The 19,160-nt window shown below is 37.1% G+C and overlaps 1 protein-coding gene across 3 annotated transcripts in view; it reads left to right on the top strand.

Moving 5' to 3' along the window:
* Nucleotides 1-1,044: 1,044 nt before the first annotated feature.
* LOC117290832 (mediator of RNA polymerase II transcription subunit 13-like) overlaps nucleotides 1,045-19,160 on the top strand; it is a 64,726-nt gene continuing 46,610 nt past the window's right edge. For all 3 annotated transcript variants that reach the window (XM_033772392.1, XM_033772391.1, XM_033772390.1), the window contains exons 1-3: nucleotides 1,045-1,229; nucleotides 6,069-6,342; nucleotides 17,196-17,280. In XM_033772392.1, coding sequence (XP_033628283.1) covers nucleotides 1,161-1,229; nucleotides 6,069-6,342; nucleotides 17,196-17,280 — 428 coding nt within the window. In that variant the 5' untranslated portion in view covers nucleotides 1,045-1,160. The remainder of the gene's footprint in view (nucleotides 1,230-6,068; nucleotides 6,343-17,195; nucleotides 17,281-19,160) is intronic.

Below are 19,160 nucleotides of genomic sequence, written 5' to 3'. Positions count from 1 at the left end.
GCACTAACCATCATGCACTAACCAGCTGTTCTATGTGGATAAAGGTATTGTGTCATTTTCAACGGAGCAATTGTCTTCCTTTATGCACTTCTGAACGCAGTGAACAACAATGAACAACATTTGTCATTCCGCCAGACAAAAGTTTTAAGACAGACATCAAGTGAATACTGTGGTGTGGGTCAAAAACAAACTTAGCCCTGCTTTCATGTGATGTAGTAAAAGTGACATGATTCACTCTCTATGAAAAGCCTCTATTTTTTGTTAAAATGAAAGAGGAAATGTGAAGTTATTTGCAACAAATACCACAATCTTACCTTAGCTGTGTGCGGACTGAAGAACACTGTGTACCGTCTTACTTGCTTTCTTCAACTAAGTCAAAGGTCAAAACAAATCTGGAGTTTTGATTGGTCATTAGGCAAAGTCCAAAAAATTGTGACGAATCTATTTTTAAATGGGGGTTAACTCGTCAATTTTGTTGGTATTTTTGGTTTTGAAAACACTTCGCAGGCGCAGACTAATCTCTTAAATAAATCGGCATAACTTGCACAGGCACTCAAAAGTGTCCTTTTTATGGTTTATTCACTTTTTCATGGATACAAAATACCCAGAAATTAAACACATTATTATCAGACACCCAAAACTGGAATTGCGCCACCTATCGAACCAAAATGAATTAGTCTGTGACCTCAAAATTACTAGACACGGGGGAACCCGTTTTGGTACGCACGAACGTCATCACACAGCCTGATGCGTCAATGAACACAATGAGCCTTTCGGACGATCGTCCAAAAGACAGGGACATGCTTGCGTTTTGAGGTTGCAATATGATATTATTTCGGTTTTACCTCTAAAGCTAGCAATTTATTTTGTAGAGAAAGGTTATAATTGTGAAAATACAAGATAAATATTGTGCTTTGCCGTGCAGACGAGCAGGTGCAGGAAACAACAAATTTGAATAAAAGTGAACACGTGACGTCTTTTGGCCAATCCATCAAAGGGTAATTACCGCCTGAGTATTTTGCCCTCACTGTGTCGCCATTACGTTATACGCGAGCGGACTAAAGCCGCCCCCGTGGTCGATTTTAACCCGGAATTTTACCATTTTTTTTGGATCATACTACCGTAAAGGTTGTGGAATATAGGAGAGTCATGTCTCTAATATGACTGCCGCAAATTCGGCGGCGAATGGTGCTAGTTTGGAAGATTGTCACACCAACTTGTTCGCCCTGGTAAGTTAGAATTTTGGGGTCAAATTGGTTGTTTGAAGAGTGTACATGTACGTCAGGTAATGGATGTGGTGCCGTGACCCGACAGCCATGGCCGAAAGACATGTCGACTGAATTTGACCTTGGACGTAGGAAGAAAATGATTAGAAGATGCGTTTTAAGACCGAAATCTATTGTCTATAAACCCCATACGTGGCAATCTGTTGTTGAATACTCCCAACTATTTATCGTCAGTTAAAGCATGTTAAAGGTTCATAATTGTTCGTGTATTTTATGAGGAAGTGTACTTGGGCATGCTGTGCCTAGTTCAAAATTTTGTGTACGGACAGACATGACAGAAAGCGTATACATAACTTGAAAAGGGGAAATATGTTCCATTGAAAGGCCTCTGTCAAATGCCGGCAAAAGTACGTGGATGTACACAATTTTGTAATCATCTCATGCAGAATATTGTTTTCAACAAGACAAATGAGAAGAAAAGTTTGAAATGTTTCCTGGAACTATTTTTATTAATATTTGTCATTTAAATAAATTAAAATTAGGCCCTATTTTTTATTTTATACAGACAGGAAAACAGTTTACAGAAAAGCAGCGAGATATATTTACAATTCCAACAGATTCGTAAACGAGGAACTTATCCGCATGTATCTTTCGAAACAGAAATCATGTTTATTTAGGCTTTAAAAAAGTATAGGCCTAACGATTGTCTTAAATTTATAAAATAATTTGTTTGATCATAAGGTTTATTGCGATTCAGAACCGCTAGCGTTGTGGGAAGGAATATGGGGTGGTTTCTGTGCAGTTTCTACGACTCGCGCATGCAACGCCCATACCTTTGTGTGGGTTCAACAGCGTCCTCTCTTTTGCTATTCGCGATAAACCTTAAGGAGGAATAAGTTTATTCCTCCTTCCATGGTTTTATTGTAGGGCCTACGTCAACTTTGTTTTCTAAGACTAGTAAATAAAACAATACCCACACAACTTAGGAATGTTGCACACTTTGTTTGTATCCAAGTCACTTTATCCCAAATGAAGTCACTTCGTACCCAATATTTAGAGTCACAGGCGGCAACAACTAGTCTTTGAGAGTGAATGTATAATGTAACTGTCCCTTGAACAAGAAGATGGCACATAAGCCTATATAATTTTATGTAATGAGTAAAACAGAAAGCGATTTCAGTCTGTCTAGAATCAAATGTTGCATCATTAATTAAATCTGCATGGGTAATTCAGGAGAAAAATGATTAAAGTTGTAGTTTTGATGCGTTTTGATGCAGTTTTGATGCAGTTTTTACAGTCAGAAACGCAAACAGACCTCTATCATCCACAGCTCTGATACTTACTACTCAACGGCAGTTGCAATGGGGGAAATTTGTAGATGCTAGGTGGCAGCAGACTTACCAGGTAAATCCATTGTTCTTGGTAATGTGCGCATGCTCAGAACTACGTAAACAATGGACATTTACCTGGTAAGTCTGCTGCCACCTAGCGTTCCAAAGTCTCCCATTGCTGTCAGATGCCCCTGCCATGCTTCTTGCCGCCATGAGTTTTAAAATATAATTTTTCATGGCAATGGTTGATACACGTTTCTCCCTCGTTGCCTTGCACTTGTGATAGCAGTCCACAATGCGGGTTAATGTCCATCTTGGCTTGGAACGTGATGTGAAAACACAACAAATGCGAACCTGACACAAAAGTCTAACAATCAAATGTACAGTAATGTACTGGTGGAAAGTAGTATGGCGCAGGTAAAATTAAATTATTGTACCAATTAATTCAGATTTTAAAACTGATTTTGTGCTCACCCATGGAATTACTTAATCATAAATTCAGATATACTTTTTTGTTTTGAGAAACTCATGTCACATTTGGAAAATTGTGACTTGGCCTATCTAGTGTAAAGATATCAAACATTCTCAGAAAATTCACTTGGATTTATTTTGTCTTTTGAGATTATGTGGTCTGTGTTCACTGTAAATAATCGGCAATTATGCCGGATTAAAGTCACCTGGAAGTGGTATTTTTTCAAAATAAAGCTTTTGTCACTAATATTTGTGTTTTGATGAGTTGAATGTGAATAAACAGTTAACTAAGGTTTTAAAAAATCAGTTCTTATGATTTACAAATTTCAGAGAAGACCTCGACCCGAGAGGGCGCAGTTTGTGACGTCAATCGAGGCAGACTTTGCCTGTAATGCGTAGAGTAAACACATTTTTTTTTCTTTTTTCGGCAATGCCGACCAGGTGTACTGCTGCTGAATGCAGAAAAACACTTTTTGAAATGTGCCAACTCACGACTTGGACATACATGTACTTTGCACGTGTGTTTACTATACGTAGGGCCACTGATTTTCCGTTTCAGAAAAGTGCAAATTCCGTTTGGCAAAAACATGAATTCCGTTTCAGGCACAAAAAATTCCGTTTCATGTTTTTTTAATTAGATAAAAGGTTGTTTAATACCCAGGGACACACTTATAAAAATCAATTTGAGATAAGTTGCACTGTTGACTTCGTAAAATGTTCATTTGAACTGACAAAAGTTCAAAAAAATACTTTTTTTATAATTATGGATTATTTTGTATACTGCTGTTCTAAAAAGGTTGCACTGTGACTGCAGTATCAATGCACATGATGTGATAGACTTGATTCCAAGTCTAAAACTGCAGTTGATTCTCTGCATCAGCCACATTGTAGGCTAATGACAGGAGTGTATCCACAAGAGGGCGCTGTTTCAGCATGATCAAAGACTTGGGAACAAGTCTATGGACGTGACCATTCTCCATCCACAAACAAAATGTCAGCCATTTTGTTTTCGCTTTGGCGACAGAATGTTGACAGTTTACGGTTTTATTTTAGACCTTTCCGAGATGAAAAAAACATTGTATGTGTTCTTATAGATCATAGGTAAGCTAGTTTGTGTATTATTGTTGGTAAAAGAGAGGGAGAAAATGCAATTTGGGTGAACAAAAAATGTTTGAAACGTGCCGCGAATAATGCCCTTCGCTTAACCATGTTAACAACGTGTGTACATCATGTGTGTAAACATTGAGGATGGTGTGAAGTAGAACAGAATGATCCACGGTTACGATCTCGTACTTTTTAATGGTCTGATTTCTGATGCCTTTTTAGTTTAACAAAAAGAATCTTAATAAAGAATGCAATTTCAACAGTTTTGGCGTCAAGAAAAAAAAAAAAATCAAATTTTCTGAAATCCCGTTTTCCGTTTCAAAGGGCGGATTCCGCGAATTCCGTCCGTTTTCCGCGATCGCGGAAAATCAGTGGCCCTATATACGCATTGTAGGCAAAGTCTGCCTTGAATGGCGTCACAAAAGGGGTAGGCGGAGTCAGCCCTCCAAACAACTTTATATATTTTTTAAACATATAAATCGTGACAAACAATTACTAAAAACTGTTCGTAAGCTTATACTCTTATGTTTGAAAGAAAAAAAATTCTATTTCCAGGTGACTTTAAGCATTTAATATTTCGTACAAACCGCTGGAAATCGACCAACTGTGTGGACGATCAAAGTAAATGTATACTGGTTCACAAACCTCATGTTACCCTCTGTGCTATGTAACATGCTTAGAGTGCACCCTTAGCCATGGAACATGCGTCTTTGTATCACATCGCGTCTTTGTATCACATCGCGTCTTTGTATCACATCGCGTCTTGGTATCACATTGCGTGATTGGTTCTCGTCCTATAAAACTTGTGGCCATGGTAAAACAAATGCAAGTGAAAACTGTGGCAGGCAAGTCAAAACCCAATCCTTCCTTTACTAGCATGCTGGACGAGTAAAATAACTGTCCTTTTCACAACAAATAGGCCTTTATTCCATTAAACATGTGTTGTTGATCAGAAATTCTCTTTTCATATTCTACATGTGTACTAAACTCGTGGAACATGCATCAATTTAAAGGTACACGCACAAATGTGTACCATACTCATGCCTCATGCGCAACCAGTGAGATACACACATAAAGTATGTGTACATTTTTGTGTACACACATGTGCATTGTTTAAAATATCACACGTAAGTGCCCATACGTAACATGTACAAACCATCTGCAAACTTGCTTCCATTATCATATATAGTACTAAGTAGGCATTAGATACAGTATCCATCCAATTGTGAATAATCCAGCCATGGACATTAACATTTAATAGAGGTAATTAAAATATAAAATGCTCAACATATTTTAATTTATCAGTTGTAGGACTAATTTAATTATAATATTTAATTATGCCTGCCTGTTTCTCACAGAAACACTCTTGGCAAAAATATGACTGACATGTTGACAAACTCAGTATTGCGAAGGGTCAAATGTCACATTATATGTGATTTATGGTGACAGGCATCTTTATTTTAAGGACTTACTCAGTGACAATAAATATGTGCGTTGGCTTGGCCCAGAAAACAATCTTATCGGTTGACAGCAATAACAAGTGAGGCCTGAATATTGATTGCGTGATGATTTAGTCATGACATATGCCTCCAGGATCCATGGAGTGATTCAAAACACACTTCATCAGCTTTCTGCTCAATTGTTGATTTCAAGCAACCAAGCTGGTGAAATGCAACAATTTCAGAATTACTCTTTGAGATAAGTTTAACTTTGTTATGGTGGATAATATTTAAATTACATGTAGATCTTTATTAGCCTCTGTTTTATTGAATTTTACAAGTCAATTTGAGATGGCAGATCCTTTGAGCAGTTGATGGCTGCTGTTAAATAACTTTTTATAAGTCATCATTAGTTGTATTGAAACATAATTATTTTTGACATGATTTGATTAAGAATAAATGTTTATTTAATTTTTCTTTGCTCTTTCCTCCTCAAGACGGATCTTTCGGGCATCAAATGGCGTAAGTTCAGCTACGATTGTCCCCAGGAGCCCCTGGGGCCCCTGGAGGATCCCGTCCTGCTTTCCTACTCGCGCTGCATCGCAGCTAACATTCTCAGCGTGTGGCATCGTGTCCCGTACATGAACACGGACCTATTACTCTCTCTAGATGTGCCGACGAAACCTGACCCCATTTGGTCTAAGGAACTATGGATTTATTGGTACGGAGATGACCCTAATCTGGAAGGGAAGATTTTACCGGATTTAAAAGGTAACGCATTGAATTTGCTAGAAAATTACTTTTTTTTCACATTTTATAGGTTTCAATTATGTGTATGCAACCAAGTTTTGCTAAGCATATGTTGCACAAGCATCGCCTTATGGTCTAAATGAAGTCGTACTCTTATGAGTTATAAACAATTGTAGTCTAGAATGCGAGTCTTTGCACCCCCAAAATGCCCCTCCTCAGTCTTTTTTTCCAATAAAAATTAAAAAAAGTACAGTAAAAGTCCATGTTAACTCTCCATGTCCAGATGCAAATTAATCTGGGCTACCATGTTTCATTTATTGGGATACTTGCAGAGCCTCTCGACTACATGAATTCTCTAGTTCCTGTATGGCAGAATAAATAGCTCTGTACCATACCCATGACAAAATGTGACTAGGTTTGAGTAATCTCCAAGCAATAATTTGAGACTTTCTTGTTTGATGTCAAACTTGTCCCTTCTATAATTTTGATGGCAATCAGCTTTGATGGGTTTGGCACTACGATTCAACATGATTGTTGCATTACCCATTTAAAAATATAGCACTGCATACTATATTTATCACTTGGATGTGATCGATAAAGAACAAACTCGTGTAAAGTAAATCAGCAAATTACAGCCAAGTGCATTCTGCATTCAACATTGACTTGAACTTTGGCTCCTCAGCGCAACCAATTTGTTTTGATCCACTAATCCGCACATTTTGTGTCCTAAGTGCAAGAGGTATGACAGATAAAAAAATGATTAAATACATGTAAATATGTGTATCCAGACAAATTATTTGAATAAAACAAACACAGAAAAGGTAAAACACATTGAGAAGTACATATACATGGTTTACACAAGTATTCACACACTATTGAGTACTCTGTGTCGAACATTGTAAATACTTGTTATCAGGACTCAGGAAGGTTGTATTTAAATAACATATTTTCTTATCAAATATTGGTGGTACCGAAAAATACAAATGCCACTGAGCCAATTTACTGCCCACCAAGAATTCAACATAAATGTAAAGGAATGTAGAAAAAAATCCTTCGTCAAAATCATGGCGTTTCACAGTCGTGAAATTGGAGCATAAACATACATCCTCGTTCAGTGGTATGATACAGGCCTGATACTTCACGGAGGCATTGAAGGCGATTGCCTCAATGCCCCCTATTCATTGCCTTGGTCCCCTCAAAATCTCCAGTAGAAGTTTTCAAGTTCCTCATTGGGTGCCCTTTACCAAGAGAAAAATGCCTTGATGCCCTTGCCCTTTCAAAAACAAAGCATACAAGCTTGGATATTGCATTGACAAACTTTTGTAAAAACATTGATAACCAAGACTGTTGAGAGAGGAACGCGAAGTACATGTAGGCTATGATTACAGTTTATGTTTCTAGTCTTCATTTGGCCAAGAAACAATTCTAATAGCATACAAGTTGCTATTATGCAACATGAAAGCAATGTGTTTGTGTAATGTTTGTGTCACCTAATACATTTATCTAGTGTGGCTATAATTAGTAAATAGTATTTATAAACGAGTCTTCTGTACTTGAAATTTTACTGTACGTGTCTATAGTTGTACTTTGGCTTTACACATCTGATCATTGCACCTTATCAAATCTCCATTGTATAATTTATTGGATATATCAGCCAGTGAACAGGTCAGAAGGCCAAGCCTGAACAGACACAGTCATATCAGGGACATCTCTATTGATACCTCGGGATTTCCAGGCAAGCACTCAATGGAAGTAGGGGGTTATCAAATTGCCCATACACCAGAAGCATTACACCAGAACCCCAGATTGGAGGCTGTGTAGATGTCACAAAATTATAATTATCCAGTATGAAAAATATGATTTATGTAACCTCCCCGTAACCACTGTCACAATTTATAAGTTTTGAACCAACTGTCTCAGGCAACCACCGGCTTCGGGCCTGGGGTCCAGCGTGAATTTCCAGCCCTGGACACATGTAGTTTATCCTTTGCACTGTACACATTTTTTATGAAAAAAACATTATTTTTAATAGGCATCAGAAAAATGATTTCAAGACTAATAGATAGGCCTAACAGTTTAAAGAACACCATAATGTTAATATGGACATAAATTGTAAGATGCAAACAATTGCATCACTTATTGGAATGTTCGTATCCTAAACAACAACCTGTGAGACTCTCTCAGCTCAGTGGGTGATGGCATTCCACAGAAAGTGTTCCCTTAAGACCAACTGTGAACTAGATTGAAGTGTGTACTGTACTAAGAGGGAAACGTTGTTTCTGGTCCATTCAAGCAAAGTTCCTATAATTTAAGAACCATTTAAACATCAGGAGCTAAATTCTTGTTAGAAATTATCTTACAAGTTGAACTGGGACATTTGAAAAAGGAAAGTTGGCAAATTTGTTGGGCAAATTTCTACTGAAACATACAATACATAGGATGGCATACGGCACTTTCCTTAAGTTTCAAACAACAATGCAACTTTTTACATTAATGAGAGAAAGACAAAAAATCTATTTATACGTACATGATGTAGTTTTAGACATAACTCACTTTGTTAGATAATGTTGTGTTACCATAACAATTGTTGTGTTACCATAATAGGGCCACTGATTTTCCGTTTCAGAAAAGTGCAAATTCCGTTTGGCAAAAACATGAATTCCGTTTCAGGCACAAAAAATTCCGTTTCATGTTTTTTTAATTAGATAAAAGGTTGTTTAATACCCAGGGACACACTTATAAAAATCAATTTGAGATAAGTTGCACTGTTGACTTCGTAAAATGTTCATTTGAACTGACAAATTTCAAAAAAATACTTTTTTTTATAATTGTGGATTATTTTGTATACTGCTGTTCTAAAAAGGTTGCACTGTGACTGCAGTATCAATGCACATGATGTGATAGACTTGATTCCAAGTCTAAAACTGCAGTTGATTCTCTGCATCAGCCACATTGTAGGCTAATGACAGGAGTGTATCCACAAGAGGGCGCTGTTTCAGCATGATCAAAGACTTGAAACAAGTCTATGGACGTGACCATTCTCCATCCACAAACAAAATGTCAGCCATTTTGTTTTCGCTTTGGCGACAGAATGTTGACAGTTTACGGTTTTATTTTAGTCCTTTCCGAGATGAAAAAACATTGTATGTGTTCTTATAGATCATAGGTAAGCTAGTTTGTGTATGATTGTTGGTAAAAGAGAGGGAGAAAATGCAATTTGGGTGAACAAAAAATGTTTAAAACGTGCCGCGAATAATGCCCTTCGCTTAACCATGTTAACAACGTGTGTACATCATGTGTGTAAACATTGAGGATGGTGTGAACATAGAGTAAGGGTGTGAAGTAGAACAGAATGATCCACGGTTACGATCTCGTACTTTTTAATGGTCTGATTTCTGATGCCTTTTTAGTTTAACAAAAAGAATCTTAATAAAGAATGCAATTTCAATAGTTTTGGCGTCAAGAAAAAAAAAGAAAGAAAAAAAATCAAATTTTCTGAAATCCCGTTTTCCGTTTCAAAGGGCGGATTCCGCGAATTCCGTCCGTTTTCCGCGATCGCGGAAAATCAGTGGCCCTACCATAACAATTGTTGTGATGATCAGGCGTAGTGCAGGGCTTTTCCCATTGTGTAAAAAAAAAGAGTTTTCTACATGAACCTAATTTAAGAAATAAAAGACTTGCACTAAATTGGCCCATCACAGTGATTAGCTATTCAGAAAGATATTTCTGTTGTGAAGAAATGTAGTTAACAACGCACAGTGTTCATGCACGTATGCAACCTTGACTGTAGCCACAGTGACTGGGCTCCAGTGATTTGACCTTCACACAGTGCAAGAGGCATTACTACGTGATTCAAGCAAGATGCTCTTCATTTACATACACACGTACATGCACAGGTCAAGTGTGGTAAAGGCATGTACAGTAGTGTAAAGCTGTAGCTGAATGCGCGTGACTGAAATGCTAGGAATCGCTCTAATTTGAATTGGGACACTTGTTTTTCCATGAAGGGACTTCTCAGCAAGCTGTGCACTGGGTGCCAATGATAGCCATCAATACTTCTGGGGCACACTATGAATACATGTACATGTACATCCTTAGAATGTGGTTTTAAGATGGTGCCTTTGGTAGTATACTGTTTTATTTGTATTTTGTTTGACATGCTGTTGACATAGCACTGATGTTTTACTATCAAACAACAATTTATGTTTTATGAATCAATGCAGATTGGGTTTGGTAATATCCATTAGAAGGGCTTCTTAAGAGAAAGTTTTGGTTAAAAGTAAAACAATGCTGTCAATGTCATTGTTAAAGAGAACATTATAAATTTGAATTATAGCTCAATTATGCAATACAGTTGATCGGGCATACAGATGTCGAGTGTTTTTTCCCCCTTGTGGTAACTGTGGAACTACAGTGTATAGTGATGTACTTATTTGCTAATGACTCTCTATTTAAGTTGATGTGAATGTAAACGCTTTACTTTTTTTGCACCCTTTGACCCCTTTATTTACCACAATAGTGCAAGTTGAATGATCACGTCATTTTGAATTCAGAATGAGATGTGTATTAGTGGCCTTTAACCAATCAGCAGTGGTAGTCGCGATCACCCATCTTCTTGACTGCTCAGGAAACTGGGTAGATTTCCTCCCGCAGCCAGCGGAAACTGGCCAGGCTCTGGGGCTTGTCAATCGTGATGCGACATCACCACTAGGTTTACAAGGTTCAGTGTGAATTGTAAACAAACTACAACATTGCAAAAGCTATGAACTGGGCTGCTTTACATAATTAGTAGATTGTCAACAGTTTGTTTAAATGATATAAACAAATGATTGTATAGAAAGCTTGCACAATCAAAATTATTTAGTAGACTTGGTGGATATGGGATGGGGGAGGGGGTGGCAGAACTAGGAAGTAAACATAAAGTTCAGGTCAGTTTATTTTTACTCGGCCAGTTTGCTGTTCGGATGCTGTATACTGATACAATGTGAAGATCCCCGGTACTTGTATTACATGTACTGGTTAAAGAGATTATGTAAGTAACTTACTCACTTGGAGACGTTGAATGTGGCAAATGTTAGAGGAGAGGGGGATCTCTATTTTGGGGAAGGTTGTACTGCCAACAAAATTATGTTGCAATCTGACCACTCCAAATGATCGCCAAGGGTTTTCAATAAGACTTTCTCTCTCTCTTTTTCATACACTACAGACATGTGTAAATGTTTCAAGATTGCATATTTTCCTCCCCAAATACAAGACATGCTTATAAGTCAGTCGGTCGCCCACAGGCCGGGCTAAGCGCTTACGTGCGAAAGAGGCAGCCAATGATACTCTTTGTTGGGACATTGTGATTGTTAATATTTAGACTTGGCATTCCAACAGGTGCATCAGTGCATAGAGAGTGCTATGCTACAGGATGCCAGACCATGACCCATGATCATTGGTTGCTGATTGACTTGTATTCCAAACATTCTCGGTATGTTGCAGTTCAATGTGATGTACCAGAACATCAAACTGTGCCAGCAATTTAAGAAGGTTAAGAACCATATAAGATTTTTCAAAGAAAGTGACAAGAAGGGACTGATTTGTACTTTGTATATCTCTAGAACAATTAATTGTGACTAGTTTAAGGAGATCAACTGGGGCTGTGCCTTGTAAACAGTGAAAAGTCAAGAGGAGAATTTTTTAACTTGATTAATTTTTCTTCTTCTTCGACACTGGTCATTTGAATGTAAACATTTGCATACATATCACTCATCAGTCCTGCGCTAAATTACATGAACAATGTTGTTTAATATATAATATAGGCGTACAGCATGAGCTACAGGTCTAGAATTCATCCTAATGTTGTGGTCCATGGGGCAGCCACCTGTTCTGGTCCGACACTGCTCATCAGTCTCTTGATGCATCTTTAATTACCTTTTATTAATTGGGCACCATTTTGACAGTAGGTTGGAACACAAATATCCTACTAAAAGGGTCCATGGCTCTGCTTACCAAGATGTAGCATGCTGTTCTTTCAGCTGATATAGCTGTGCTTAAGGGGGACATTGTTTTACTAATTTTTCAAAAAGGTACAGCACCTCAGCAGTATTTTAAGTATCGTTGCGGTACCCGCTGGCAAAACATAGGATTCAAACTGCCTCTAGCTACTGGGAAACCTTGGTAGTGTAGTTGGTAAGACACTGCTTTAGAATTGCAAGGGTCGTGGGTTCGAATCCCACCCGAGTAACATTCCTGTGATATTTTTTCACAGGCATGTTACTCGGGTAGGAAAGTACTGAGTATACAGTACTAACACTAATCGGTGTATGGGTAAAAACCAAAATTAATATTCTTTCTACTATCATTATCTTCAAACTGTGCGAGTTTAATCCTTTAAACACAGCATACACTATACATACACAGGTACACACAGTTGTTTGGTGTACTGTTGGGTCGTATTGCATACACTTGTACAAGTGCTGCCCTTTGTTGCCCCTTGACTGTGCATAAGCTATACCAGATTATACAGGTTTCTTATCTGACCAGACACAGGCTATTCAAGTAGCATGACTAGATTAACCCCTTTGCATTGATCCACCAGGCATAATAGGCAATAGCCAGGGTCATGCACCAATACATATAATCAATACCTTTTCCACAACACTTCTGTGTTATTTGAAAATTCCAACAACCAGGATTTGCTAAAGGGCTTTGAAGGGGAAAGTGAAAGGATTGTGCTAACCAGAGATTTTGACTTGTTTGATTGACACTATGTTAGATTGTAACACTACAGCAATGGTAGAATATTCACATTATCATCTTTAAATCACGCCTGAGTTGGCATTGAGCATTTGCATGCAACCACACTCTAAAGGCAGAATAGAAGAGGATGCCAATAGTATTCAATTGCATGACAGGGTATCCAGTATTGACAACTACTTGTACTATGTTGTACTGAATGATATTGAAAATATTTACATGTAAGTTGCCAATATGATGATATTATTGATTCACTGATAAGATAATGTCACCAAGATTTACAAAAATTGAAAGTGTTTTATAGAATTAGATAAATTAATTTACTCAATGACCTTGTCAAAAACAGTTACCGCAAAGATGAAATGATCTAAAGGCTAAATAAACAAACAAGATCTGCCCAAATGGTGAAAAAACACAGTATAAAAATTACTGACATGTTTTACTTGAACAGCTTACATTGTGTTTTTCTTAGCTACTCCTTTAACGATAATGCATTGAACCATGGAGAGTTTGAACTCTGGACCCTGGTTACACTGCACCCCACCAAACAAAGCTGTTTCACCATTTGTATCATTTGTGGATGGCAAAGGCTTCATACATGTACATATTATATGAAACTGTCGCTGCTCTTTTGAAAGGCGATTTGTTTTCCCCTTTCGTTTAATTTTGAGTATATTTTGTGCCAAATCTATGATATTTTGTGCATCATCTTTGGTGCAATATTTCAAAATGTTGAAGAAAAATTTCGAGAAATTTTCAACTGACCTGTCTGCATTATCATATCTTGATGATATTATTGTGATATCGTCCAGCACTAGCCCAGCATTATTTTTTTGAAGGCCCCTTGCGACAAATATCATAAACATTTAGGTTATAAACATTCCCTACCATTCCAACCACTCTCCCTAATAAACAATTGCACCAATTTGATGTGTACATTTTTTCATGGAGATACATGTAGTACAAATGTAGTGTAATAACAAAATCTACTTACAAGATTTCTGGTAAAATTCCCCCATCAGTGAAGGTTGGTTTATTAAACATTGATCATTTATCTCTCACTCCGGGCTCTGCTAATAACTATCCTTGGGGCTTTGCGTTAGCAGCAGCTTTTGTCAACAGCAATACGTGTGTCAAGTTTCTGTAATATATTATTCATGCTACGGCTAATTATGTTGATTGGACAGGATTTAGATGATATCATTATCCATGTATGCCTGTACATACAGTGTTTTGTCTTGAAATTCTAGCTTAAAAATAACTAATTCAATAGAGAAAAAAAGAGAAGAAACAATAATTTTACTAAAACCATCATCACTGGTTTCACTCTGGGTAGGGCAACAAAATCATTTTTACATTGTGGGTCATTTTGCATAAATATTAAATGCACAACCAATTTGACAAAAAGACCAGCTTAATCCTAAAGCTTGCAACAGTGAGACTAAGTGGTTAATGAAATTATAAACCATTTTGTTCCAATGAAACTTTGCAGGTGTGAACGTTCAGTTTTGTAGAGCCTTCTTGAGTCGTTACCATGGTAATCAGGAATGCCATCTTTTTGGGTCATGCAACCCTGAGGTGGGGCAAAAAATCCGGCTGTCACCTCCTCTGCAGGGCCTGCTCAGAATTATGCCATGAACATTGAAATGGCAGGTTTTGGTTATATGTCTGAACAAAAGATGGCTTTAATTTTAAAGTAAACGATGCACTATTCAATGTATAAAAAACTATACCAAAAAGGCAGTTGGACAGATAACAATTTTCAAGGGACCTTTTAAAGAGAAAATATCCTTAGGGTATTAATATATATTTGTTTCCCTACACTTTAAATCATTCTTTAGTAAAACAACTGATATTATTAACTATAACAAATCAATATAAACCACAAGGGAAACTGACTGGGTAAATTTTGAAATGATTTTTTGGGGTTGAGTCAATTCTTTGTTCAACCCCAAAAAATCAACTTTAATAAATTTCAAAATTTTAGCATTTTAGACTTTCTCGTTGCGAGCACTTGGCTTGGAATTGGATACTCAAGAAATATCACCTTCAAGCCTGTTGGAGAGTTTCTGTCAATCAGGGACAAAATCATTGAACCACTTGAAACCCCTTTCTCTCCCAGCTACAGTTTACTGTTGATTTTGCTGTAATCATTCAAAGGAATTTACTCAGAAGCAATAACGCTGGCAGGAATTGCCCCTACATGTTTTTCAGACAGGCTGCTTCACTCAGCAGACAAGCTGAACAACGGGCTACAATGTACGTGGCTGTCCCAAGAAATTCTGCCCACGATCTTATTTTTAGCTTGATGGCCTCTAAGTGTTATTATGTACCGAATAAAGGATTTCTCTCAAAAGCAACCTAATTAACAGCTTTCTAATGTGTTTATAAACTTCATGTTTCTATAACCTACACTTGGTCCATTGTACGTTAATGTTGAGTCTGTTCTATGCCATACAGACAAGCGCCTTTCACTCCCAGCTGCTTACTGCAGGATTTTCTCACAAAGCTCCCTGTAATTTTTTTCACTGTTTAAATACCAAGGGACCCCCCTAGCCGTTCAAGTCTTGTTTACTCATATTTTTTCTTCGGCAAATAGTGGATGGGGGTCGCTAGATTGAGAAATCTTTTGTATTGGCAGAACAAGAGCGGAAAAAACTGGCACATGTGTGTCCCTTTGGAGTTAAGCAGGAATACTTTGTGGCAATCAAGAGTTAGGATGTAGGTCATGACCTTTAAAAGTGCTCCAGTCCTACTTTAATGTTATGAATGTGTGTTGGACACAAAAGCTGCTAACACCCTTGCAGTTAGTAATGCATAATCTTAAAACCCTAACATTACATCTAGACTATAGGAGTGCAGCCATTCGTTAGCGGCTAGGGGGAACGCTTACAGCATTGTTTCTCCTGAGTAAATAAATCCAAAGTACAAGTGTACTCAGTTGGCAGTGTATAAATTGGCTGTTTGGCGAATGCTTGATGGATTGATAGAAATTAAGCCAAAATATGCCCACAATGAGTAAATCAATTGTAAATCAATGGCAAATAAAGATGAGATCTGTCCGTTCATAGTCTATATGGTTCTTGCCCAGGTGCAGTTAACATATAAAAAATAATTTTGATATCAAAACAGGGCTCGAATTTGGTGTGAAAAATAACAAGACCACAGTTTGATCGGACCAGAATTGTTTTCTAAAGACCAGAGTGAAAGTGTGAAGAAACTTCAACATGTTTACTGTAAACTGTTGCACAAGCACTAAGAGAAGATATGTCTCATTTGTCTTTGGGGCAATTATCCTTCAATACTTAATAGAAAAGGAATTAAAGACCTGACATCATAGAACCTCAGGAAAAGGTGAAATTCATTTAAATATTGAGAATGCCGTTTGAGGATGAGACTTCATAAAGTGCGCAAAAGCTAAGACCAGGGCAACAGTAAGGCCATGGCTTCAGGGTCCTGCATTACAAGGAGCTTAAAATTGAACAAATGTGACAAATGTATACCACCACATACTTAATGCAAACCCGCAAGAGCCATCGTGTTGATCAAATCAATATGAGTGTATACAACGCATATTTTCATCCCGCACAGTTGCCCAAAACTGCTATGCCTGTCAACTGATGAACCTGGGTAGATGAGCTGAATACCAGCATGTCCGCATTAGAGTCTCTGGAATGTTGTCTGTGCTGTAGTCCGGATTCATCATAAAATTCAAATATTAATTTTAATAAACGCAAGTGTGCATATAAAATTGTATTCCTTCGTATCTGTTAGTTTCAATGCTTACCCACATAATGTAAATGAAATAGAAGTTTGATTGTTATTTTTTGTTGTCAAACATAGACTACCAGCAAATAAGTTTTCTTGTATAGCAGAGCAAAATGTTTTATAAATTGTATCAGTAACCTTGATTTGCTACTCAATATTGGCATCCAGTGTGCTCAGGAAAAAAGTCTGTGTAAATTGTTTGCATGCATAATTGCCGGACAAAATCGCTCCCTGTATAAAGTGTAACTGTTAGTAATGCAATTTATGAATGTGTTGGATCAAAATAACATTGTTTTTCAGGAATTGTTTTACCTAATTGGTTTTCTTTTTAAACCAATATGTGTTGCCTTTGTTTTATATTGCAGACGTGGATGACGGTCATTGGGATAATGGCCTGTCTTATGAGTGCCGCACGTTGCTCTTCAAGTCACTGCATAATCTCATTGAGAGGTAAGTACATGGAACTTAGGGCTAGGCACTAACCCACATTACAAGATGTGATGGAAGGCCAGTAACGTTTTAGTGAAATGTACATTCAGGTATTCACATTTTTGACTATACTACATTAGATACAAAGAATTAAAAAACATGTTGTTGTACTTCTGAAGACAGGAAACATTTATTTCATACTGACTCAGCAATAAGAGATACATAACATGTCTTTTTTCTTTGTCTTTTTCTTCACTCTGTGCTTTTTAACAAGTGTTCTGCGCCTCTGATCATTTTGTATGCAAGGGGCGCAATATAAATTTTAAATATTAATTATTAATATTAATGTACTTTTTAAAAAAAGCAAATAATTAATCAATACATATCACACTAAATAATTGAGGAGCAATAATGGGAAATTTTACACTGTATAATGAAAGGGATTGTTTTATTTGGCTGTGACAGACAGGTACATGTATTTGTAAGTGAAAGTGTTTTTAAATGAAAGTGTTTTTCAAATGAAAGTGTTTTTGTTAGTCAAGCTTGTGTTGAAATGAGGAACCAGATTTTGTTTTTACATGGTGGTGTGAGAATATGCGAGGCATGCTCAATTAGGCGTGTGTCCAGGCAGCCTTGACACCACTGTAATTATGCATGCATGCAGATACAATCAGTCTGATGATGTACAATAACTTTGGTAGGCCGCAAAACACTACAATGTATGGCCAAACAAAAGAAGTAGTTGCGACTGCAGACCGGTTAATCGTATTTACACATCTGGAAATTTTTACACTGACCTTGCAGTGTTTTTATAACAAATTATTTATATTAAAAACAAGTTGCTATCAACAAAAAGAGAAAGTGATATTACTTACACAGTACATGTTTGTATATTTACATGTAGACTGGATTTTTACATTGACTGCTCACTTTTCTCCGAATTTGATTGACCATTTCTGTAGGCTTCTGTAGTTTGTTGAAAAAGTATTTGAAATAATTATATGCAGTCACATTGATTTGCAAATACCTCCATTGACTTTGATAAAAATAAAGTCTAACAAAAAAATAATTGATTGTAGACTAGTTTGCCTTTTTATTATAAGATCCCTTCAAGCCACAAGATTTTGTTTCCATGGCAATGGGCTTGCTGGAGTCTTTTGGTCACATGTTTTTGAGTGTTTTTAAGAGTAACCTGTGATCCAACACATCGGCTAAATTACGTAGTTGTCTTGTCACAACAATTCTCTTGGCTGTAACTCAGTACCTGTGCTGTCAATGTGATTGGAAAACACAAAATATAAGTAACCAAATCAAATTTTGGAATAGACACTTTTATACATTATACATTATTTTTAACAAGCATTTAAATTATTTACACAGGAATAATACAAACTAAGAAGTTGGTGTAATATTTGAAAAATTATTACACCTCCTCAAATGAAGAATAAATAAAAACCCAAGCTTGTAATGAACAACCATGAACAAACTAAATGTACACGTATCATCACAATGTGTGCAATAAATATGCGCGATGTTATTGAAACTATGAAGTGAAATATTTGCCTAGCACACTGCAGCACCAGCTGGCTGGAACCACACTAAGCGATAATGTCAATTAGTAACTTCAGTATGCTGCTCATGCTGTTTAAGATCTTCCCTATGTAGATCATGGAGCAAGGAACATCAAGCAGTCATTATGATGTCAAGGGCTTGCTCTTTCCCTTTCTTGCATGTAGAAATTAACCTTTACTTCAACTGTGAATAGGACAGGGAGTTTGGGAATTGGTATTGGGAAGGTGGGATGGTCATTAAGGCCTAGTGGTCAATCGGAATGCAAGGACTAAAAAACAAATTTGTTTGCGAAGGGGTGAATCGGGTGAAGAGATAGAGAAAAAAGAAAG

This window comes from Asterias rubens, chromosome 5 (genome assembly GCF_902459465.1).
Source record: "Asterias rubens chromosome 5, eAstRub1.3, whole genome shotgun sequence".
Lineage (NCBI taxonomy): Eukaryota > Metazoa > Echinodermata > Asteroidea > Forcipulatida > Asteriidae > Asterias > Asterias rubens.
Note: the sequence above shows the minus strand (reverse complement) of the source record. Positions and strands in the feature narration are given on the sequence as shown.